Source organism: Sparus aurata, chromosome 10, assembly GCF_900880675.1.
Source record: "Sparus aurata chromosome 10, fSpaAur1.1, whole genome shotgun sequence".
Classification (NCBI taxonomy): domain Eukaryota; kingdom Metazoa; phylum Chordata; class Actinopteri; order Spariformes; family Sparidae; genus Sparus; species Sparus aurata.
This window is the reverse complement of record NC_044196.1, coordinates 4,153,648-4,178,840: the sequence shown is the minus strand read 5'-3', so window position 1 is coordinate 4,178,840 and position 25,193 is coordinate 4,153,648. Positions and strand designations below refer to the sequence as shown.

At 42.4% G+C, this 25,193-nt stretch overlaps 3 protein-coding genes across 10 annotated transcripts; 2 read left to right on the top strand and 1 right to left on the bottom strand.

Annotated features, from left to right (window-relative positions):
- The first annotated feature begins 394 nt into the window (after nt 1–394).
- LOC115590009 (phosphatidylcholine:ceramide cholinephosphotransferase 2-like) lies at nt 395–7,956 on the top strand. Of its 3 annotated transcripts, none has more exons than XM_030431245.1 (7): nt 395–534; nt 3,790–4,586; nt 4,970–5,087; nt 5,174–5,231; nt 5,321–5,416; nt 5,555–5,721; nt 5,875–7,956. In XM_030431245.1, the coding sequence occupies exons 2-7, from the start codon at nt 4,054–4,056 to the stop codon at nt 6,046–6,048; spliced, it is 1,146 nt and encodes a 381-aa protein (XP_030287105.1). In that variant the 5' UTR covers nt 395–534; nt 3,790–4,053; the 3' UTR covers nt 6,049–7,956. The 3 variants fall into 3 exon arrangements, with proteins under 3 accessions (XP_030287105.1, XP_030287106.1, XP_030287107.1); XM_030431246.1 differs by having other exon boundaries at nt 534–625; XM_030431247.1 differs by lacking the exon at nt 395–534 and adding an exon at nt 612–727.
- Nucleotides 7,957–8,322: 366 nt separating this feature from the next.
- On the bottom strand, nt 8,323–12,736 carry LOC115590068 (transcription factor 7-like). The gene is made up of 8 exons (XM_030431333.1): nt 12,611–12,736; nt 12,065–12,095; nt 11,897–11,985; nt 11,234–11,388; nt 9,405–9,531; nt 8,846–8,953; nt 8,702–8,751; nt 8,323–8,468 (listed from the first exon to the last, which is right to left on the bottom strand). The coding sequence occupies exons 1-8, from the start codon at nt 12,632–12,634 to the stop codon at nt 8,447–8,449; spliced, it is 606 nt and encodes a 201-aa protein (XP_030287193.1). The 5' UTR covers nt 12,635–12,736; the 3' UTR covers nt 8,323–8,446.
- A 1,736-nt stretch (nt 12,737–14,472) lies between these two features.
- LOC115589958 (zinc finger protein 835-like) lies at nt 14,473–20,067 on the top strand. Of its 6 annotated transcripts, none has more exons than XM_030431151.1 (9): nt 14,473–14,767; nt 15,344–15,409; nt 15,850–15,915; nt 16,059–16,160; nt 16,231–16,348; nt 16,440–16,537; nt 16,710–16,942; nt 18,093–18,190; nt 18,312–20,067. In XM_030431151.1, the coding sequence occupies exons 1-9, from the start codon at nt 14,542–14,544 to the stop codon at nt 19,702–19,704; spliced, it is 2,400 nt and encodes a 799-aa protein (XP_030287011.1). In that variant the 5' UTR covers nt 14,473–14,541; the 3' UTR covers nt 19,705–20,067. The 6 variants fall into 6 exon arrangements, with proteins under 6 accessions (XP_030287011.1, XP_030287013.1, XP_030287012.1 ...); XM_030431153.1 differs by having other exon boundaries at nt 15,838–15,915; nt 16,059–16,127; XM_030431152.1 differs by having other exon boundaries at nt 15,838–15,915; nt 16,059–16,136.
- The last annotated feature ends 5,126 nt before the right edge of the window (nt 20,068–25,193 follow it).

The window sequence follows — 25,193 nt, the reverse complement described above, 5'->3', positions numbered from 1 at the left end:
ACAACAAACAGAAAAATCATCTTCTTAATTCACAAACATCATGTGTGAGTCCAACTACAAAGAAAATGTGTCTGTCTTTGTTCACTACCATACAAAGTTTTTTCTGAAATAAAGATAAAGATTTCAATTTAATCACAAAAATGTAAGAAAACCATTGCTCTGAATTGATAAAATCTACTTTAATCTGTCGTCTGACTCAACAGAAATCTCACATTTTCAACTCTTTCTGCCTTTAGTAAGGCATTAATTCTCGCCATCTTGTTCACGAACAACGCTGAACTCAGGTGAGTCATCGTCATCAGTTTCGGAGGGGGGGTGAGGGAGGGGGGGCAGCCGCCGGAAGCTGCTGAACCATATTTGGACTCTAAACATCGGAGGGGAGGGCGGGGCTCGTCCTGCACACACGGAGCTGCCGGGCGCGCGCTCTCAGTTGATGAGGAGGGCGCGAGGCTGAGCAGAAGAAGAAGTTTAGAAAGCGCAGACGTGAAGAAGAAGAAGAAAGAGAAAGAAGACGTGAAGAAGAAGAAGTCTGAGGTGAGTCGTTGCTCTCTGACAGAAACATGGCGGCGTGTCGAGCTGCTGCGGACAGTTAGAGGCTGTAATGGAGGCGGAGGCCACCACACAGGTGTGTTCAGTTCCTGTTGACGTCGCGTCTACATGAAGGACGTGGAGCAGCTGTCTGCTCCGATCCTGATCGATCCTGATCGATCTGTGTCGGTCAGCTCAGGTTAACTTCCTGCTAGCTAACTTCTGTTTAATGCTAAAACGGTTAACTGATCAATTAATCGACTGTTTGATGGAGTCAAACTTACTTACACTCACTGTTTTTAACTTCTGAAGGAGTTTTGTACTTTATTAATACACATAAACACGTTTCCAATACTCTCATTAAGTGCTGGAACAACTTTCTCTGTTTTATATGTTTTTAAACTTCATATATTTTTGTTTCTGACTGTTATCAACAATATAAAGACATCAACATGAGCTGTGACAGACAGGTTTACATACATCATGACACTAAATACACTTACAGGTGCACTGTGTAGTTTAGTTCAAGTAATTCAAACCCATAAATGTTTTATTTATAATATCAGTGAGGTAATAATACAAACATTTTGTCTATAAATGGATAAACGAGCTGTTCTCTGAGGGCAATAAGGTCCCAGAACACTGCTTGGAGGTAGAAAGGTGGCAGGGTCCGCCACATGTAAACAAAGTAAAACAACAAACAAAGTATTAGTTGTTGTGAAAACAGAGTTTGTTTATTTAGTTTGTGAGGATGTTTATCTGCTCACATCAACATTTCTTCACCAAAACTACAGACTGCCCCTTTAAACAATCAACAAATCAATAGAAATAGTCTGTTTGTAGTCAGATGTTGTGGACCTGGTCTCCTCCCGGTCCTGGTCTCCTCCCGGTCCTGGTCTCCACCCGGTCCTGGTCCATCTGTCTTGTGTTCATGAGTCGGTTCTAATTAGGAGGAAATTGAATTCTCGTGATCTTAACTTGGTTAGAGTGAGTGTCATCCTGCGGGCCGTCAACAGGAAGTGTGAATGCTGCATGTTGAAGAGTTCAGGCTACAAAATATAAATACATCTATGTTTTATAAATGTATTTTTGACTTTAATATGTTTTTATTACCAACCAAAGTACAAAGGAGAAAATGGGTGATATAGCAAGCTACAAAACTGTTTAAGATGTTATAAAGTTCCTGATATGTGAAGTTTCATGGGATAAAGACGAACATTTCAAATAGCAAATCCAACACATTAAATCAAATTTATTACGTCACATTTATTTAGATATTTAATCACAAACTGATGCATATTCTACCTGATAGACATTGACAAGTCTGAGTTTTAAAATATAATCGCTGCTTTTGTTTGAAACTTGAAGTTGTTTTCTTAGTTTCAGTGAATTTCTTATACTTAAACATATTTACATTCTTCAGATACTAGTGATGGAAATTAACTGCAGTCGATAAATTGATCTTTCAGTTAAAAGAAAATGATTAGAAGCCATTTTGTGAAGTGATTAATCTTAAATTATCAACCGCTCGTCAAACTAAAACACTAAACATCCTGTTTCATTGTCTCATGTCACTGAAAAATGATCGATAAGTTTTGGACTGTTGGTTGAACAAACATCACAGCCGGTGTTCAGTTCAAAACTGCATAAAGAATTCATTCGATTTAGTGATTTTAATTTGAATCTCCTGTTGAGTTTGATGAGAAAAATTTGAATTTGTGCATCACAATAATCCTGCAGGACGGGTTTGAAGCAGCAGGTTGTTTCCATGATGAACCGAAAGTGTCTCTAAATATATTTGTGTGTGTGTGTGTGTGTGTGTGTGTGTGTGTGTGTGTGTGTGTGTTATAGCACACATTCACGTGTGTGTGAAGTGTTGTTGCAGAGGCAGCAGGCAGTGAAGGCATTTAGCAGGAGAGAGAGACACGACCGCAGAAACATCACGTTTGACCTGAGAGTAGAAACATAATACAGTGTTCTCCAGAGTTTACTTACACTGCCTGGATTTAACTAAACAAACGGGTCAGAACCTTCCATCGGATCATTAGTGTCAGATTATTGAGGAGGAGATACTGAAACTATTAGGATTGTCCCACATATTGTTAAACCTGGTGGTGAACCTTCAACCAGGAGGAAATGTGGGAGACAAACAGCCAACAGTGGAGCAGTGTTCTGATCCGGGGTGGATTCAGTTGGTCAGCTGACGACCTGAATAAACTGAATAACCAGGTTTTTCCCACAATGGATGTTTTCTTCCCTGATGGACATAATTCCAAGATGACAATGTGACGATGCATCAGACTGAGAGAGAGAGAGGCGTCATTATCAGAACCACAGAGTCCAGACCTGAGGTCCAGTCAGGATCCATGTTTATTGTCTACCGAGTCCGATATCATCAGTCTGACAGTGACGAGGGTTCAGGTCGATGCTGTCTGAGTCATTATCTACCAGAAATCTTGTGTGTGTGGGTGTGTCGGCTCTACAGGGAGTGCCTCCCTCAGGTTACTCAATGTCAAGCAGAGTGTGTGTGTGTGTGTGTGTGTGTGTGTGTGTGACAAAGGAATGAACTGCACACATAAGAAACATTCCTCCTTTCAACCACAGTACAGTTCAGTGGTCGGGTCACAGCAGGTGTGCAGTTCAGAACTGCATAAGGAGTTTATTCGATATAGTGTTTTTCATTTGAATCTCCTATTGAGGCTCTGAATGTAAAGTCAGGTGAAGAGTTGTAGTCCACAGAACAGTTCTGGAGCTTCACAGTGAAACAGAGTAGCAGCATTCTGCTAAACAACTGAAGCAGCTGGAGACTTTATTTAAAACCGAGAAACAACCAAAGAAAAAAAGAAAAATACTTGTTTAAAACTTTGCAGAATTAGCTGTTAGCACTTCCTGTTTGCAGAGCACTCATGGATGTACAGACAACTATCACTGGATTACTTTCATTTTGAATAAACCTTAAAACATGATTCTGCACATAAACTGTTCCTTTTAAGAAACAACCTTTTTGTTGAACCTTATATTGTAAAAGCGACTCAAAGGCTCAATGGAAGATTAAAAGAGAGAAGATTAAAAAATAGCTGATTAAGAGTCTTTTTCCCAACTTGTCAAATTCTCTCTCTCTTTGTGTTGATCGGCGGCCATCTTAAATCGGTTTTGACAAATAGGAAACGAGACTCAAGAATCATCTTTCTTGCGTATTGAACCTTTAAATCCTCGGATAGTTTGAAAAGTAAAAATACATTTGTCTTGTTTTGTTTCCAGGTTTGTGCTGAGTCATCAGGATTGGACCTGATCGATCAATCACCCGTCCTCTCTGCGACCTCACTAGTTCAGACCAATCAATGACCCTGGACTTGTGACCAGACAAAGAACTTTGCTGACTGGATTATTGATAACGCTTGAACCAGAGAAGCTGTATATAAAGGAAACCTCCAGAGACGACTCAAGCTTTTTCATTTAGCTGTTATTGGACAGAACCAGAGAAACTCTTCCTTATTGGTCAGACAGTCAACAACAGGCCGATCAATGGCGGCGTCAGAACTGATCCAGGACTCTGACGATGTGCGTCCTCATGTGGAAGCTAACGTCACCACGATGACTCCCCCGTCACCTGCTCGCCCTCCGAGGGTCGCCAACGGTAAAGTCCCCCAGCTCACCTCCACGTCGTCGCCCCCCACGGACACACACGATGGCAGGACGGGCAGCAAACTGAGCAGCCTGCTGAAACAGAACCAGCTGATCCAGACTCTGAGCAGCGGTCTGAGGAAACACTGCGAGTACGTCAAGATCCCGATGCCGGAGGAACGGGCCAACCGCCTCCCCAAGGAGTGGTGGAAGACGGCCGTGGCCTTCCTCTACGCCACGTTCAACCTCGTCTTCACCACTGTGGTCATCACCATCGTCCACGAGAGGGTGCCGGACAAGTCGGTGAGCCCGCCACTGCCCGACAAGTTCTTCGACTACGTGGACCGAGTGCCCTGGGCCTTCACCGTCACCGAGGTCAACGGGCTGATCCTGTGTGGACTCTGGCTCGTCCAGTGGCTCCTCCTCAAACACAAGTACGTCAAGTTTGTTGCAGTCGGACTCATTTAAAGTCCTAATTTTTAATTTGTTTTGTTTGAGAATGGATGGATAAACCAGAACTTTTAGAAATACCCAGTCAACATTTGATGTGTTTAACTTTGGCAAGTGACAGACGTATTATAATATTATCCTCAGCAGCCTAATCCAGGTACTTTGAGCTTGTGTCATGCCCCGCCCCCTTTTGGGTGAAACCAAATTTAACTGGTGGTAGATGTAAATCTTGGTTCTGTGTCAGTTTAATATCTTAGAATGAGAATACAGATTGTTTTTAGCCATTAGAAGCCAGAATCTGATGTCCAGACAAACTATCATGTTGTTGTTCTACGTTCAGCGTTGTTATAACCGTCTTTCTCTTCAGAGCTATTATCGGTCGTCGCTGTTTCTTCCTGATCGGGACGCTCTACATGTATCGCAGCGTCACCATGTACATCACCACGCTGCCTGTGCCTGGAAAACACATGGTGTGCGCCCCAAAGGTACAAATACACACTAAACTGTATACTCAGTGTACTGCAGGTGTACCTGTTCCCTCATCAGTAGATGTTTTCTTGTCTCTGTGCAGCTCTACAACGACTCCACGGGGAAAATATGGAGGATTTTGAGGCTGATCTCAGGAGGAGGTACATCTAACGTTTAACGCCAGTGTCTCCTTCATAAGTATGGAGTTATCAGAGACTCACAGCTGTGTTTGTTTGTTTGTTGTGTTCAGGTTTGTCTCTGACCGGCACTCACCTGATGTGTGGCGACTTCCTGTACAGTGGACACACCGTCATGCTGACGCTGTCCTACCTTTTCATCAAAGAGTGTGAGTTCACTCACTCACTGCTGCTGGATCAGTTTTAATAACTGATCATCAGTTATGATGCAGGTTGACTGATTCACATCCAAACTGTAATTAATTACAATCATATAGTAAATAATATATGTATTGTGTGTTGTTCAGACTCTCCTCGGTGGATGTGGTGGTATCACTGGTCCTGCTGGCTGCTCAGCGCCTCGGGAGTCCTCTGCATCCTGATTGGCCACGAGCACTACAGCATCGACGTGGTGATTGGATACTTTGCCACCACCAGGATCTTCTGGTGGTACCACACCATGGCCAACACACACGTAAGAGCACAAAAACACATATCACCCAATTAAAACTAATCGTGGAAGTGTTATTGATCAATCTGCAGGGTGAACTTGGGGTGGTTGGTTGTTGCCTTTACATTTCATCTCCAGTAATTTCCTGTTATTAACTTTCTGTCTGTTTCTGCTCAGGCGCTGCGTCAAGCTCCCAACAACTACCTGTCGAGGACGTGGTGGAACCCGGTCTTCAATTTCCTGGAGAAGAACGTTCAATCGCCGGTTCCTCTTGTGTTCTCGTGGCCGATCACGCTGCCGTCGTCCTGCAGGCAGCGGTACAGGATCGTGGAGGGAGGGAGGGATGAGTGAGGACGGAGAAGAAGGAAACAGAAAACTTTAACACCAGTTTATTTAGAAGAACCAACATTTTGAGCCTCCTCCTGCGTACTGAGGGAGAGGTTATCATGTTTACGTTAATGTGGTCGCCTGGTATTCATTCATCAGCAAGTATATTCGCCAAAACAGTAATAATGCAGCTCGTCTTCCTTCTGAATCTGAGGCGACGAGTTTCCTGTGATGAGAAGCTCGACTCGACTCAGATCAAGACAGAAATGTTTGTTAAAAAAAAATTATGTTCTGATATTTGAGGTTTAAATTGAATCAAGTTTCTGATGACGTAATGTTCCTAAAAGTCCAACTTCTGGTCTTGTAAACTATGAACAGTTTGGGTTCTGTCACCTGCTCGGAAGGTTTTATAGTCTCCAGCTAACAGGATGAAACTGCTGCTCCACCTTCAAACCAACTAGTAATCAGCGACACTCGTCACTAACAGCTCGCTAACACTCGTGATGTACGTGGAAGCAAACAGCTGCGTCACCAGTCTTTTTGTTTGCAGACTTGTCAGTGTGACTTATGTGGATCTGGAGTACTGAAAGAATAGAATATAAATCAAGACGAACAGAAACTGAACTATACCTGCTGTCGTTACTCAGTTTTTGCAGCGTGAACTGCAGAATACTACTGAAAAATACAAAACATGAAGAAGTTCTGAGGATATGTTTGAAAGACAAACAGCAGAAAACTAGTAGAAATATTTTCATACTGATGCTGAAAACAACCTGAGCAAATATATAAATATTACTTTAGACACGAGCAGCCTGACAAGAACGCGATAGAGACAATCTGAAATCAGCAGAACTCAGATTTGAATCACGAAAGAAACAAAACTCTGACATTCAGCCACAGTTTTTGTGACTGTGTCATAAACGTGGTACCAAAGTCCTTCCAGGAGGAGCCACAAATATTTATTTATACGATACAGTCATGAGAGGAACAACATCTTTTGTCAACAGAAACGTTACCGTTAACATACGAGCTGGCTAACTTCCTGTTTAGCAGCCCGGCTAACTTGAATGGAATAAAATAACTTCATCTTGTAGCTCTTCTAGACTTTCCCAATGCAGTCGGGTCGAGTGGATCCAATTATGAAGGATTTACTTCATGCAGGTTGTCAACAGCTGCTTCTTTCCCAGTGGAAGCTCATGGGAAAAGTCTTTTTGGGTTGCAGTCCATCGCGTGATGATGTAATCACACGGTTCTGCCTTCCTCAGGGAGCTTGGTGCTGCCCACAGTTGAGTCTTCATCATATCATATGAGGGCGGTTGCTCATGGAACTGAATTGGTTTCAGTTAGCCACATGCTAGCTAATCATAAACAGTCGTTTTTGATCCATGTGCCACCTGTCAACAAACAGAAATCACAGTTTACACGTGGAGATCTTTTTTATTTCTGACTGTTTGGTTTGTAAGCTAGCCAGCTACTAGCTAATAAGTGGTATCAGTATCTGTATGTGCCCTGAAAAAACAACAAGCTGTATGAGTCGACCTCTAGTCTGGATCTGTTGCTAGTCGGGATCTGTTGCCACATCCATCCAGATCCAGACGAGGTGTCGACCGATGTGTCTTTTTCAGGGCAGCTAACCATGTGACCAACATTCCAGGTGCTAACTTCAGTTTTCATCAGTGTGACAGTTGACGAGTGTATTTAATGAGTATTGTTGTTTCTGTATTTGATTGTTTAAGTTATATTTTCAAGTCAGACTGTGTAAAGTATCTTCTTAATGTATGTTGTTCTTTTCCATAATGTAAAATCAATGAGTGAACCAATCAGACGATCGTTGTTCCACAAAGCTCCAGTTACTTGTATCAATATGTTACTGTATGTTGTTAAACAGATTACATGTTTGCTTTGATAATAAAAGCTTTATTTTTCAGTCAAGTGCTGGTGATGATTGATGTGCTGCAAGCTAAGCTAAGCTAAGCTAAGCTAATGGCAAAAATAGATTGTCATCATATTGTGCACAGAAATGTTCCACTTTGTTGCTGCTCCATCATCAGTTCAATCATATACTGCTAATTAAGCATGCTAACACGCTAAACTAACAAAGTACATAGACATTTTGAGCATGATTGCATGCTAACATTAGCATTTTTGCTCTAAGCAGAGCCACACAGAGCTGCTAGCAAGATGTTGCGTTCAATGTTCTTTTATTCACATTTAACACACAGAAATATACATTTTTCTTTACTGAGCAACAAACATGTTTTCCACAATGTCTCCTAACGAGTTGGACACTCATAAATATTAGTTTAAAATAAAACTTATTTATTTCACAAACACAAACAAGAAAGAAAGATTTACACCAAACTACAGTTTCGTCACTGTTTGTGTCTGTGTTTGTTTGTGTCACATTGTCTCTTTAGGGCTCTCATGCAGCACTCAGAGTCCAGCTGCAGGAAAGAAAAGAAAAACACACCAGATCATTTCAGGGACACGTCGAGTCAGAGGTCAGAGTGGTGCATGATGGGAAAGTGTCGCGGCACATCAGCACAGTGGAACTAGAGGAACCTTAAAAAAACATACTCAAGTAAAAGTAAATAAACAGTGCTGGAATATTAACTTGATTACAACTCGGAAAGTTTCTGATTTAAAGGTACTTTTATTTTGAATTCTGTTAGCTGACCTGGGGCTACTTCCTGTGTGCTGCTGGCTCCTCTTCCTCTTCCTCTTCCCCTGAAAGCAAGAGAAGAAGAAATTGAGGCCGTCTCAATCACACAGTACAAAGTACACACAGTATGTACACACAGTACACCTGTGCAGTACGTACGTAGTTGTCCCTGGCGGACCAGCCGGGGTAGAGCTGCATGTGAAGCAGCCTCTCCTTCTGGGCCAGCTCGTAGTATTTGGACTGTTCTGAGTGCGACAGAGCGTGCCACTGAAACACACACACACACACACACACACAAATCAAGAGTCCGGATGTGTTGGCAGAACTTCAAACTCCAACAAGAACCGTCCTCTGGATCCACTTCAGTCACAAGTTCAGTCCAAAACACAGAACTCCTCATTAAATGGAGACGAGATGGAGCTTCTACGCCCGCACTAGAGCCTACAACAGCCAACGAGTGATCATGTAGAAGAGTGACCTCCTCTCTCTCCTGATCCAATCACACACCAGCGTCTAGACGATTGACACGTCATGCAGCCAATGAGATTTCAGATCCAGTAATATATAGTTTATATCAGTTTTTAAAGCCCTTAACATGGAAACGATGTAGTTCTATGTTTGTTTTCCACCTCAACACTTATTTTTGACATATCTGTAGCTGCCATGCCACAGTGACATCACTATGACATCACTGTGACATCACAGCTCGCTCCCTCACCCTGCGTCCCAGGATGCGGTTGATGGCGGCGCTCTCCCTCTCTCGTCCCTCCTGCAGCACTTTGTGTCTCGTCTCCTTCATGTAGAACATGAAGGCGTTCAGAGGCTTCTTCACCTGCTGCCGGCCGCTGAGGAGGAGAGAGAGGAGGAGAGAGGGGGAGGAGAAGGAGGAGGAGGAGGAGGGAGAGGAGAGGAGGAGAGAGAGAGAGAGAGAGAGAGAGAGGAGGAAGAGGAGGAGAGAGAGAGAGAGGAGGAGGAGGAGGAGAGAGAGAGGAGGAGGAGGAGGAGGAGAGAGAGAGAGAGGAGGAGGAGAGAGAGAGAGGAGATAGAGGAGCAGGAGGAGGGAGAGAGGGGGAGGAGGAAGGAGGAGGAGGAGGAGGGAGAGAGAGGAGGAGGCAGGAGAGACGGAGGAGGAGGCAGGAGAAGGAAGGAGGAAGAAGGCGGAGGAGGAGGGAGAGGAGGGGAGGAGGAGGAGGAGGAGGGAGAGAGAGAGGAGATAGAGGAGCAGGAGGAGGAGGAGGAGAGAGAGAGAGAGCAGGAGGAGGAGGAGAGAGAGAGGAGATAGAGAGGAGGAGGAGGAGAGAGAGGAGATAGAGAGGAGGAGGAGGAGAGAGAGAGAGAGGAGAGAGGAGAGAGAGAGAGAGAGAGAGAGGAGATAGAGGAGCAGGAGGAGGAGAGAGGGGGAGGAGAAGGAGGAGGAGGAGGAGGGAGAGAGAGGAGGAGGCAGGAGAAGGAAGGAGGAGGCAGGAGAAGGAAGGAGGAGAAGGAGGAGGAGAGAGAGGAGGAGGAGGAGGAGGAGAGAGAGAGGAGATAGAGGAGCAGGAGGAGGAGGAGGAGAGAGAGAGAGAGCAGGAGGAGGAGGAGAGAGAGAGGAGATAGAGAGGAGGAGGAGGAGAGAGAGGAGATAGAGAGGAGGAGGAGGAGGAGAGAGAGAGAGAGGAGGAGAGAGGAGAGAGAGAGGAGGAGAGAGAGAGGAGGAGGAGAAGGAGGAGGAGGAGGAGGGAGAGAGAGAGGAGATAGAGAGGAGGAGAGAGAGGAGGAGGAGGAGGAGGAGAGAGAGAGGAGGAGAGAGAGAGAGAGGAGAGAGGGAGAGGAGAGAGAGGAGGAGGAGGAGGAGAGAGAGAGAGGAGCAGGAGAGGAGGAGAGAGAGAGGAGAGGGAGACAGAGGGAGCAGGAGGAGGAGAGAGAGAGGAGAGAGAGGAGAGGAAGAGAGAGCAGGAGGAGGAGGGAGAGAGAGAGGAGAGAGAGGAGGAGGAGGGAGGAGAGGAGAGAGAGAGAGGAGAGAAGAGGAGAGAGAGAGGAGGAGGGAGGAGGAGGAAGAGAGAGAGAGGAGGAGGAGGAGGAGGAGAGAGAGAGAGAGAGAGGAGGAGAGAGGGAGGAGAGAGAAGAGAGGAGGAGAGAGAGAGAGGAGAGAGAGAGAGAGGAGGAGGAGGAGGAGGAGAGAGAGAGGAGGAGGAGGAGAGAGAGAGAGAGGAGAGGAGAGAGAGAGAGAGAGGAGGAGGAGAGAGAGAAGAGAGAGAGAGAGGAGGAAGGAGGAGGGAGAGAGAGAGAGAGAGGAGAGAGGAGGAGAGAGAAGAGAGAGAGAGGAGAGAGAGGGAGGAAGAGGAGGAGAGAGAGAGAGAGGAGGAGGAGGAGGAGAGAGAGAGAGAGAGAGAGGAGGAGAGGAGAGGGAGGAGAGAGGAGGAGGAGGAGGAGAGAGAGAGAGGAGGAAGAGAGGAGAGAGAGGGAGAGGAGAGAGAGAGGAGGAGAGGAGAGGGAGAGAGAGTACTGCACCTACAGGAGGCAGAGAGAACTTCACTGCTGGTTCTACTAAGATGTACTACGACTCACCTGGTGACACCGTTGCCGTGGTAACATGGGTGTGTCTCAGAGGGGGCGTGGTCCCGTCCTGCAGCGGGCGCCCTGATTGGCTGGCTGTAGGGGGAGGACAGGGGGAAGTGTGTGTCGCTGTAGAGGAGCAGAGGGACGAGAGGATGGACGGACGACTGCAGAGAGACAGAGACGTGAACACCTGACGTCACCTGGTACTTTAACATTAATCATCCATGACACATTTAAAAAAACACATATACGTATGATTTACTGTTGATACTTCAGTATGATTAATATCACATAAGTCATATTTTAACACCACATGTTTACTGTTACTCGACTTAACGGTACTTTTTTATAATAATAATAACAACAATAAAAGTAGTATCACTAGTATCAATATAACAGATATAACAGGAGGAGACAGCAGCATCTGTTTCCTCGCAGGGTTGGATGAAAACACACACACACACACACACACACACACAGACACACACACACACACACACACACACACACACACGGCTGGCGGGTATGGACCCCACACACTCTCTGGGTCCAGTTAACACTGATTGTGTCAGAAGGGGAACATGTTGTCTTCAGGGCAGACTACACACACACACACACACACACACACACACACACACAGACACACACACACTCACACACACACAGACTCACAGCAGCAGCAGTCGGAGTGTGTCGCCCCCTGCTGGTCACATCCAGGTGCTGCAGCTGAGCTGGACACCAGTCGAACACCTGAGGTTTACCTGAAACGTGACGCAGACAAACACCGTGAGCGTCTGACCTGCAGGACGTTCACACGTCATCGTGTGTGATGTCACTCACCACAGGAAGCTCCGGAGCTCTGACTCATCTCCTGAAACAAGATCAATACTTCAGACACAGACACAGAACTGATCAGCAATCAATGACTGAAATACAGAGATAGAAGTCGTATTGTAACATTAATGTAATAAATCTATATCATGTACTAAATTTAGCTTAAAGGGCTTTAACAATTAAAGAACAGCAGACAAATGAAACAGGAGGAATTCAAATGAACCATTACTATATAAAGTATAATATATGTTGATTTATTGGTAATAATGTGTTTCAGATTAAATGTAGGTGGAACAATAGTTTGAATATAATGTAAAGTATATATAAATTAACATCACGACTATAAATCTATTAAAAGTTATTTATTTGATAATAAACATTTACGTACGTTACAAATACAAACAAATACAAAGAATATATATAAAACACTTTTCTTGACATTGTTTCAAAGATTGTTTGATTAATTGCAATTAAATAATAAGATAATATCAGTGATCAGACATTCATACACACAAAGACTTCCCTTTAATAATAACAATAATAAATTCTTACCTCTCTGATGTTCATCTGCTCCATCTGCTCACTACAGTCAGTAAAAACTAGATTTAGTTATTAAAAGTATTAAATTATATTAAATTATATTGTATTATAACATGAAGTTAAAGAGGAGACGAGTGAAGATGCAGCTGACTGTCAGATCAGACTCAGACTGATGTTTATAACACCCCCAACACACACACACACACACACACACACACAGTGACCCTCAGGTTCTTTCGCTGCTTTGCTTTTATTCTTGTTATAAGTTTTAAGTTTAAATTAAAGACACGCGTTTCTGTTTCATCCAAAGAAAAAAATAACAGAAACACAAAGTGAACAAAATGTCACACAGTTGAGGAAGAATTCAGACTGTTAACTGAAGTAAAAGTATTTATTATGTTGTATTATTGTCAGTTTCAAGCAGTAAAATGTCTCAGATCGCACAGCGACATGATGAGTTTTAAACACTTCTTATCTATGTATTTAATTTTAACTAAACAGTTATTAAAGTACAAAAATACTTTACTTACTCACTTTAAGTGAACTTTAGTTGCTTTGCACATGTTGGTTAATAGAACAAAATGTAATCAAAAAATATACTAATATTTTTATTTATTCATTTAAAGGAGTAGTCTGTAGTTTTCTAGAAAAAATTCAACCTCAAAATTGTTATCTTTACAGTATGAATGATGTAATGATACAAACTTTGTTTCATCAGTGAATAAACAAGATGTTCTCAGGAAACAAAGTCCCAGATTAAACACAAAGTAAAGTGAAAGATAAAGTAACTAACACAGAATTCATTTCAGTTAAATTGCTCCCATCTGTCATGAAGACGACACACATGGAAGCTACTAAATGCCTAAAAGTCAGTTTGAATAGAAAATACTTTTCTTTTCGTATATGGCTAATATAATTAATATTTTATCTCATACCAATATTTTGTATTTATTCTGATATGTTTGAAAGCAACTATTTATATGCAAAGATCTACAAGCACAAAAAGCCAGTTTCAGTTATTTTACTTTTAAATTGCAAAACATGGAGAATAAACCAAAAGTCACAGCTTAATATTCTCCCTGCTGTGATTCAAATATTTCTGACAGCTGTGCTTGAACATCCACAGGGACACGAAACCTCTGACATGAAGCCTGAGGAGGAGAAAGGGAGGAGCAGAGGAGGTCAAAGGTCAGAGTGCTTAAAGGAGGGAAGACCGGGGAAACATGGGGAGACGGGGAAGTCATGTCCAGTGTAAACAGTGAATGAGAAGCTGTGACATGGCTGAAAATTAAAGAAAAATTGCTAAATGTAAATTTTGGGGTGTCTTCCATGATTTACATTAGCGATGTGAGAGGCTCCTGAATCAAATGTTCAGCTTCTGATGAAATGTGTTTTGCGGTGGCTCTGATGGAGCTCGGGCTTCCTGCTCCTCTGACTCTGAACACGGAACACTGACTCGTGTTAGATCTGGATCGATCCTGTCAGTGTGTTGTGAGATTTAAACGATCAAAGTGAAGCTGCTGTGAGTAAAAATTCAGCAGTTCAAACATGATTTGTAATCAGCCAATCAGAGAGCCAGGAGGACAATGAGCTTTTAAAACGCCTCTAGATCTGTTTTTTAATGTTTATGTTTCTATCCCTCTTCCTGTTTATTATTTTCTTCTGTGTCTTTTATATTAATTCTTATTCTGAAACAAGATTCTATTTTATTGATATTTTATTATTGATTTTTGATTTATTGATCACAGACGGGCTGAAGTCTGAAGGGGACAACAGGTGATTTTTAGCGGGTCCAGCGCTCAGTGAGACGTCCGTGTGGAAGAAACACTGAAGCGGAACCTTCATCTCAACGTTTTCCAGTCGGACATCATTAGAGCGCGGACTCGGGACCACCAGGGAGAATCGCGAAGTAACTAGTTGAGACTTCTTTCTCTCCTGAGAAAATGGCGACAGTTGAAGTGATGTTTGTGTCCTCGGCGGAGCGCGCGGAGCTCCTCAGAGGGCTCGTGGCGGACAAACTGAGCACCGCCGCGCGGGAGATCTTCGCGGTGGTGGACAGAACCGTGGCGGGGTTCGAGGAGGAGGCGTCGGGTCTGAGGAAGGTGATCGACCTGCAGAGGAGGCAGCTGGAGCTGCTGCTGCAGCCGCAGGTCACGCTGTTCAGGATAGGTGCGACCAGACTCCATTCAAAAATCTGCTGATTTAACACCACGAACCTCTGAACCAGCTGTCTGCAGAATCGAGTTAAACCACGATGACTAATCTGAGATTTTTATACAGAGTCATTAAAACGAGCTCCATGTTAAACAACAAAAAAGTGATGAACACATTAATACATAGATGCTTAAATTTGTTGGAGACTCAAAAAATGTTCCACCAATAGTCGTTGGGTAACTGACGCTGATCACCAAAGTCCATTCAAAAATTTGCTGTTTTAACACCATGAACACCTCAAACAGCTGTCTACTGAGTTTAAACTTGTTGAATCTGATTTAGTCACTTTTAAACTTCACAGCGACGAGGACAGATACTCTGAGCCTCGGACAGAGGTGAAAAGTAACATAAGTAACAAAAGTAACAAGTTGTATTCCTTGAGTTACTTCGAGATAACTTCAGTTGTTTTGCATAGTCATGTTAATAGAACAAATATCATCAACTCATAAAGTCATATTCATATCAACAGAATGCTGGTGTGATTATCTAGTTTTAATTAAACCCACTGTCTTGTTTCTGGTTCTGATCCAGATGAGGAGGTTCCTGTTTGTGAGTCGACAGCTGGAGGAAGAACTGAGGAGCACAAATCTGAGCCCAGTACGTCTTTAAATCCACTTATACATTTTCTGCTTCATGTTATACAAAATATAATGAAGAAGTAAATCATGATGACTTATTTAATTCAGATTATTTTGCTACCAATAACGTTTTTGGTAGTCATTGGGTAACTGTCACTGTGCACCAAACTCCATTCATAAATCTGCTGATTTAATGTCATGAACATGTAATCCAGCTGGCTGCACTTTGCTGAGTTCTGTGGTATTTTTACTGCGTTGCTTTGCTGACGAGTAACTTTGGATGTTCAGACCAAAAGGACAAATTAAACCAACATAAAAATTATTAATATTCATGTAATCAGTTTTATGATACATTTTTAGCTTCAGCAAGTTTTGACTGAGTTAAAACAGAATTCTGGTGTGATTATCTAGTTTTAATGGGACTTCCTGTGTTGTTTCTGTTTCTTGGTTCTGATCCAGATGAGGAGATTCCTGTGTGTGAGCCGACAGCTGGAGGAGGAAGTGAGGAGCACAAATCTGAGCCCAGTACGTCTTTAAATCCACTTTTACATTTTCTGCTTCATGATGCTTTAAACGTTTTTAAAACTTAATCAAACATCTTCCAATAACAACACGATAACGCAAAAACTGCTGACTGTGAACGATTGAAACCTTGATCTCTGATCCAGAGGAACCTGTGTGTGATGAAGAGGAGGCTGGAGGACAGGAACTCCCCGAGGATGAAGAGCAACCAGCACGTATATCCAGTACAAGAACTTCTGACGATGATGGTGATTTTTGCAGTGAGGTCTTTGTCGCTGCAAAATCAAGATGTAATCTTTTTGTTTTTGTTTCGCTCAGATGTGGAAGACTTCTCAGGCCATGCTGAGGAAGAGGAGGGTGGAGATGAAGCAGCACAGAGCTCCAGTCTCCATCAGGACGACCCGAAAAACCGGGATCATCAGACACCAAAAGCAAGGTTCAGATACGATGTGATGCACCACTCAGAGAGGTTTGGGTCACACAGAACGACTCTAATGGTCCTCCTTCGTTGGATTTTTTTCTTGCAGAGGTCGGTCTGTGAAGATGAAGTGCAATAGGAATGATCCGCTAAACCTCCGAGTCGGTCTCCTGAAGGACTCCCACTCCAGCGTGCTCAAAAGAAGCAGTAAGAGTCCAATAGAACCCTGAAACGACCCGTCAGGATGTCTGGAGGAAACTCTCAGGGCACCGACCCATGTTGGAGAATAAAAAGACCAAACGATGTCCTTATCATTTGGAAGTGAGGTTAGAATGTGTGTTCCCTTCAGCTTTGTGATGAACTTGTGTCTGTGTGTTAGTGCTCATGTGTCTGGTGAAGGACCTGACGTGTCCTCAGCGCCTGCAAGAGTCCGACTTCCTGGACCTGCTGAGGTCCACCTTCCCTCAGCTGACCGGAGGGTTTGACGTCTTCACAGTCGACTCCAACAGGAGACTGAAGCCTCTGAAACTACAGACACTGACACCAGAGGAGATCCAGCGGTCCATCAGATCCACAGGGAAAGGAAGATCAGCGCTGTATATCAGAGTTAAGGTACATCCAATTATTTATATATCATCCTGGACAGAACACCTCCGCCAAGACCCAACAGACCCCTTTAATTCATCAAGCCTGATCCAGTATCAAGCTCTGATGGTTCCAATTCACTCTGAATCTGAAACCTCACATAACTGCATAACTACAGTCTGAACTCACCAGTAGATACCAGACACCTGAACACCTGATGTTTGGTTTTTCATCAATGTGCATTAGTCCATGAGAAATCCACAAATCTTGCAATGTTGAGGTGGGAAAAAGTTCTGCCCCCTTTTTTTCAAGACCCTTACTTAAAATTAATGTGGTCTGTTCTGGGCCAAGACCCGTCCTCCATCCAAGTATGGTGGAAGTCTGCTCTGTAGTTTTTCTGTAATTATAAACCAGCTCCCAACAAGACAACCAACTACAAAACAACTAACCAAATAAAACAACCAGCAAAACAACCAACTACAAAACAACCAACCAACTGCAAAACAACCAAAAAACAAAACAACCAACCAACAAAACAACTAACTACAAAACAACTAACCAAATAAAACAACCAACAAAACAACCAACCAACAACAACTGACTACAAAACAGCCAACCAACAAAACAAAAAAACAGCCAACCAACAAAACAAAAAAACAGTCAACAACAAAACAAAAAAACAGCCAGCCAACATAAAAACCAACAAAACAAAAAACAGCCAACCAACAAAACAACCAACCAACAAATCAAAAAACAGCCAACCAACAAAAAAACAGCCAACCAACAAAACAGCCAACCCACAAAACAACCAACCAACAAAACAACTAGCCAAACAAAACAACCAACAAAACAACTAGCCAAACAAAACAACCAACAGAACAACTAGCCAAACAAAACAAACAACCAACAAAACAACTAGCCAACTACAAAACAACCAACCAACAAAACAACTAACCAAACAAAACAAACAACCAACAAAACAAACAACCATAAAAACAACTAGCCAACTACAAATCAACCAACCAACAAATAAAACAACCAACAAAACAACCAACCAACCAACAGACAAACCAAGTGTCAGTGGGTGGTCTGCAAAGTTCAGGCTAGTAGTGGCCCCTGAAGCTCTGAACAGCCAGTTGTTGGAGAGTAGCAATTTAACTGTTGTCATTTCTTGCAGAGAGCAAAGACAACCAGCCCAAAACAACTTCTTCCTCCAGAGACAACAGACGAGAACACCGCCAATACAAGCCGAGATGATAACAGAACTAATGCGAGGTGAGACCAGACCAGACAGAAAGGAAGATGTCTTCAGGAGCTGGACGTTAACAAGCTCCGTTCAGCTCAGTGTTTGAGTTACAAGATTTAAATAAATGACAATGTCTGTTTCTACCTTCAGTTCCGACCACAGTCCTGTTGAAAAAGTGGATCATCAGTCTGGCAATTCAAGACGACAGCAACAATTGAAGGTGGAGGAAGACGGGCAACAATGTGGAGTATCACAAGACTCTAGTGGCTCGTCTTCTGCCTGCGCTGCTGCTGAGAGCGAAGGAGAACATGGAGATGATGATGTGGAGGTGGAGGAAGAAGACGACGGAGATGATGAATGGAAGCCAGACAAGAATGACAAGGAGCTGAGTGAGGACCAAGCTGAACCAAGACCATTGAAGACGACGAGGAAGCAGCGAGTCAAACATCCGGGAGACAAATCAAAGAGACAGAAACAGAAGGAGGCGTCGACTGAAAACAGTGACGCTGCTCTGTCCTGTAAAGTCTGCCATGCTCTGCACAGGTCAAAAAACATATTGATCAAACACGCCTGGACTCACGTGGACGATCCGGAGAGGCTTTGTGGAGCGTGTGGAGAACGTTCAGAGTCTGCAGACGAGCTGAGAAGTCATCTTCAAACTCATCTGAAGACACACAGCTGTGACATATGTGGAAAGTCTTTCCTCACTGCTGCTAGTCGACGTAGCCATGCTGCGCTACACACCGGAGAGCGACCGTATAAATGTGAAATATGCTATAAAACATACACATACTCGTCTGGTTTGAGAAATCACCTGTGGCAACATGTGAATGAGAAACCGCACAAATGTGGCGTCTGTGATCAGTCCTTTGCTTTCAAACAGCAGCTGAGGATCCACAGCAGCAGCCACACAGGAAAGAAGCTCTACTGCTGCAACGTTTGCAGCAAATCCTTTGCCGACTTCCGAGCGCTGTCCCGACACAAGTTGTTGCACGTGGGAATAAAATATTTCTGCTGCCAGGTTTGTGGGAAGCGTTTCAGAACTTCTGTAAGACTGAAACTGCACGAGAAAATTCACTCGGAGCGAGACAAAGCGTTTCTCTGTGACATTTGCTGCAAAATGTTCTACACGAGAGGTGAGTTGAAGGTTCACCTGAGAAGACACACCAAGGTGAAGATCACCTGCACCAAGTGCGGCAAGGGGCTGTCATCTAAAGAATCTCTAAACAGTCACATGATCGTCCATGCCGCGGAGAGGCCGCACCAGTGCTCAGAGTGCGGCCTGCGCTTCAAACGCATAGGCAACCTCACCGCACACATGAAAATCCACACGGGCGTCAAATCATACATCTGCGGAGTTTGTGGGAAAGCTTGTGCTCGCAAGACGTATCTGACGGTCCACATGAGGACGCACAGCGGAGAGAGACCGTACGAGTGCACCGTCTGTGAGAGAGCCTTCACTCAGAGCCACTGTCTGAAGACACACATGAAGAGCCACCAGGAGGTGGAGAAGGCAGTGGAGGACGGACTCGAGTCCAGCTGAAGTGTCGGACTTTTCTTATTCTTCTTTTAGATTTTGATGCTCTGGAAGTTTTACAGATGAATGTTCTGAGGTCACAGTTGCTGCTGACTGTGGTCACAAACACTGAGGGGGGATCAGCAGCGTTGGCTCCCGGCGGTGCCGGTCGGTCCAGTGCTGAATGAGCTGGACCGCATTCCTCCACATTCTGCTCCCTGCTCATTGGATACAACTGAACCAGAAAACATTCTGTGGACTAAGGAGACTTTAACTACGGGACCTCACAGACTGCAGTGGAATGTTTGAGGCCTCATAGTCATAGTTCTTCTGTAAAATATTGACTTCAGCTGCTGTTTATTAAATTCTGAGCGTTTCTGCCTAAAATCACTGGACTTATTGCTTGAATCATAGCTGTCAGATAAAGCTGCAACAGAAACAAAACACCGGAGCCTCTTTAAAGGGATATTCCGGTGTAAATTTAATCCATGGTCTAACAAACCATGAAACTGTGTTAGACTCCCTCTCAAGAGATCAAGTTAGCAGACTAATTTACGGAGTTTTATCAACCTCAGAAACGACCGCACGACAACAATACACTGCAGGAAATGGATCCAAAAAGCCACAAATAATGCTCAGAACAGCACCAAACTTCAGCAACAGTACAAATGGAGTCTCAGCACATAGTCCGGGGCATCTAACCTCCGCTAGCTTAGCTGGATTTCTACTGAAAAGCTGACTAAATTTACCACTCTTCTGCAGCAGGTTCCTGTTGACGGGAAGTCCAGACGAGTCGATCACCAAATACGTACTTTTTACTCCAATTCCTTTTTTTGAAAACACTGCTTTAGTTACTTTACAGATTACATGCTGCCTCAGAGCTGAATCAGCACTTTTTCACATTCATTTTTTTGATCAACAATCTGATTAAAAACAACTCTTGTATTCATACAAATAATCTGACATGTGCTGAATATACTTTAGCATTTAGTGAGGGAAGGTGACAGTCTCAGTGTTGAAAACTCAGCTATCAGTCTGGTTTTCTGCACTACGTCCCTGAATGACCACAGTAACTAGGCTGGTAGAGTCCATACCAGCACTGACTGTATCACTAGCAGACTCTAGACTAGCGGGGCGGCAACTAACAATTATTTTGGTGGTCGACTAATCTATTGATTATTTTATCGATTAGTCACGATTATTTTGGCAGCATCTGTTTCGACTTTGGTTTTACCTCATATTCTCAGAGCTATTAAAAACCCACGAAACATGCATTTGAAAACACTATTTTTAAACACAACTAGCGCTGCAACTAACGACTATTTTAATAGTCGACTAGTCACCGACTATTGAAACGATTAGTCGACTAATCGGATAATTAATAATTTTTTCCTAAATTTAGCATGAGGTTGCTTTAATTATGTGGCAAATGATAATAAACACAAGACAGATGGGTACTTCAATGAAAAATGCATCTTTTATTCAACTTTGCTGCTGATTCATACAAAAAGTTAATAAAAATGTCCTATCTAAAACCAATTAGGCACAGTGCTCGGTCAGTATAGACATAAATCCATAAATAAATAAACCTCTGTCCATTTTTAAGGACAGGCAAATGTGTTTTATAAAAAAAATATATATATATTAATAATAAATTAAAATCAAGTAAACATTTTTTCCTGAAAATAAGCTTATAAAATGTACAATGTACCGGTACATCAAAAACAAAACGTATTGGCTTACCGAAGCGAGTCAGACTCCGTTTCGTTCAACTGTCCGACGTGCTTTCTCTTTAAATGTTCGTGCATTACCGAGGTGCTGTAGTGATACACAAGGTCTGCTTTGCAAACCTTGCAAGTAATCTTTTTAGTTGCCGTATCCAGGCTAAAATGCTCCCAAACTTTAGAAGTTTTGGTACACGTAGCTGCTGTGTAGGACGCCGCCATTTCTGTATACGTTACACTATTGTAGAGATTGTAATAAAGCGAGATGCCTCACTCCGTTGGAAAGTTGTCGACAATGGAATTAATTGTTGACTATTTCTATTATCAATTTTTGTCAACAAATCGTTGCAGCGCTAAACACAACTGGATATTTAATATATCATTTGAACTAATTAATACTCATTGTTACAGTTTTTAATTGATTACAAATGAATTATTATGTTATACATTATTGCATTTAGTGGAGGTTTACTATTCAGGGTTTTATGCAATTTATATCATTACTATTTTGTACTAACTTAAAATCCTACACATGAATTATTACTGATAGCATTGCTGTCAGAAAGAAACCTCTTATTTGCAAATTTGACTTTTTCATAATCGATTTTACTGGCTGCCCTCCACGCCTGTACGCATTATTCAAAGAGCTCGTCTCCAGCCGGCCTCTTGTCTGATGACACATGGGGAACATGAGTTCACAACAATCACACTTGTTGTCATTCCAGATCTGTTGCATTTTTACTATGAATTTTAATAAATCACTTTATGGTTGCACACTAATGGATGAATATTTCTAAAAAAAAATGCAATTCCATTTCAGTTTGATTTGCTTGTAGGTTTGTAGGCTACCACAGAGTAGAGTTTAGATTCTCTAAACCAGCCTGTTTTTTTCAAATAACTCAAAATAATGACTATTTTTCCAGCTACAAAACGCAAATCTCTTTCCTCCCCACATTGTTGTTTGTTTCACCGCATGGTGTTACAGGTGAGTTGTCCTCATGCTGAAAATGTGACTTGTTGCACAGGTGACATCACTCCCTGAGAAGCAAGAAGAAAGCAAAAATATAAATTTCTATCAAGGAAAATGACAAAAATAATAGTAATGCACAGTGACGTGGATGAGTTTAGACTTTAATCTGATTACTGGTTTGGAAATATTAACGCAGTTCATTACTCGTGACTGAAAAAGGTGGTGAGCTCATAATTACAGCTAATGTGTCTGGCTGGGCCGAGCTAGGACTCAACGTGCACGAGTTGGGCCAGGCTTGATGTTTTGGGCCCGATCTGAGCTCTACTACTGAGTCACATGTAAATTTAATATCATGTATTGAAGATGGGAGGTTTCCACCCAACACTTGTGAACTTACCTGTCTGGCGTAAATGCCACCACAGCTCCAGGGTGCTAATGTTTCAGGTGCTCATGCTTGGCTGTAGTGCTGCCATGAAATGACAGCTGTGTTTGACAAAGTTTGCATGTCACATGTTTCGCAGTTTAATTTTAAAAACTATCCCATACTTTGGACGTTTTTGGTCTCGCTTTCCTGCTCTTCTCAACATGTTCCGCCATCATTCATATTCTACTTCTGCTTCTGCAGAACCGTCTTCTTCTTCTACGCCACACTGTGGTGCGCATTCTAGTAGCAGTGCTAAAGCGATTTGCTCCAGCTCAAATCTTTTTTTAAAAAATGATAATGATAATAATAATGATAACAATAATAAATACGATGCATCGACGCAAAAATTTCACGTCGACACATTTTTATTAATTGATTATGTCGACTAATCGTTGCAGCCCTACTCTCTGGTCGCCTGCGACCTGCTGAATGCTACATCCCTCGTGTCAAACATGCTTCAAACACCTGTTTATGTTGCTGGATACAACAGGTGGGCGTCACAGGAAGCAGCGTTTGAGGATCACTCCAACAGGCAGGGAGAAGACCTTTCGTAGCACTGGCTGAATCCATCTGCACATGACTAGACTTAAAACAAAATGATTGAAATCAAATTAACATGTACACATGCAATGAATAAACTAATTATCAGGCAAACATCTAAGTTTGTTTATCAGATTTCTATATAATCAGATAACTGCCTTTTTCCAGATGAAAGATATCAGATTATGATATTTTCTCTCTGTCTCTGTCTCTCTCTCACTCTCTCTCTCTCTGTCTCTCTCTCTCTCTCTCTCTCCCTGTTGCACTCTTGCACTGTCAGCATGTTCAAATCAAATGTTTTAAAAACATCTTATCAAAAGTACTGATAATTACAATAATTGCATTATACTGTATTAGTCCTTATTCTACCTGTATACAAGCTCCAAACAATCCCAAAACTAAAGGAAATACCTTCAAGAATAATCCAACGTAAAACAATTTCTCAAAAATATAAATTTATTGTGTTGTCAACAAACATCTGACAACTATGCCACAAAACTGTATGTATTCTAACTCTCGATCTGTTAGAATACAGAAAGAGAGTTAAGACAATTAACTCTGGATAACTGGATAAAACCTTCCTGGAAATAAATCTAAAATGCCAGTAATATCTGATTCTGACATTTATATCTAGACAGTCTTTTAGAATGACAAAAATAATTATAGCTGCTGCGCAGCGATGGGTCGGGTCCTGGCTATTTTTGGCAAATTTAGGCAATTCTGGGCAACAAAGAGGAGAATAGGAAGACAAGACAGTTAACAATGTTCATTTTGGACCACTTGAGGCTTGAAGTCACAACTTCTGGAACCAAAGACTGTCATCTATCGCTCTGAGCTAATTGGGAAGTGGCAATACAGCAGTGGCTTCACAAATTGAGTAAGCCATTCACTGTTGTGCAGGCAGATTTGTTTTAAAAAATGATTGATTTGCTCTATAAGTGAATAACTGATGTTTAAAAATGCTGCTTGCATCGACTGCAATTATTCACATGAGAGCAGAATTCAAAATGTTCTCAAAAATTCAGTTTTTTAGGTTAAATTCTGATATTTGTCAAACTTCATCAACCGTGACTCCAAAATATTTATTTTTTTAAATATATTTTTTCAGGAAGATTGAAACTGTATTTAGCAAGAATTTGATAGTATATGTTTACAGTACTGTTTACAGTCATACATTTTGATGCACTGTAGGCTTAATTTTTGATAAATCAAAAATCCGAGAAACAAGTTTTGTGGAGGACGGTCTGAAGATGCTCTCTAGCAAGTTTGGTGACAATTGAGCAAAAATTGTGGGAGGAGATAGGTTTTATAAGTTTTACAGCTTTTGAAAAAAAATGTAATGAGTTTAAGTGCAGACATAGTACATAGTCCGGTGCATCTAACCTCGGCTAGCACATATGAACTTTTATTGCTTTTTCAAGTCATAATCATACATTTTCATCCTTGAGCTGCGGAACTCTACTGCACTCAGTAATCGACTCGTCAGGACTTCCCGTCAACAGGAAGCTGCTGCAGAAGAGTGGTAAATTTTGTCAGCTTTTCAGTAGAAATCCAGCTAAGCTAGTGGAGGTTAGATGCCCCGGACTATGTGCTGAGACCCTATTTGTACTGTTGCTGAAGTTTGGTGCTGTTCTGAGCATTATTTGTGGCTTTTTGGTGGCGGTTTATATTTGGATCCATTTACTGCAGCGTATTGTTGTTTCTGAGGTTGATAAAACTCCATAAATTAGCGGTCTGCTAACTTGATCTCTCGAGAGTGAGTCTAACACAGTTTCCCAATGTGTTAGACCATGGATTAATTTTACACCGGAATATTCCTTTAACCAAAATACTGAAGAAGCCTCTTGGATGAGAGGTG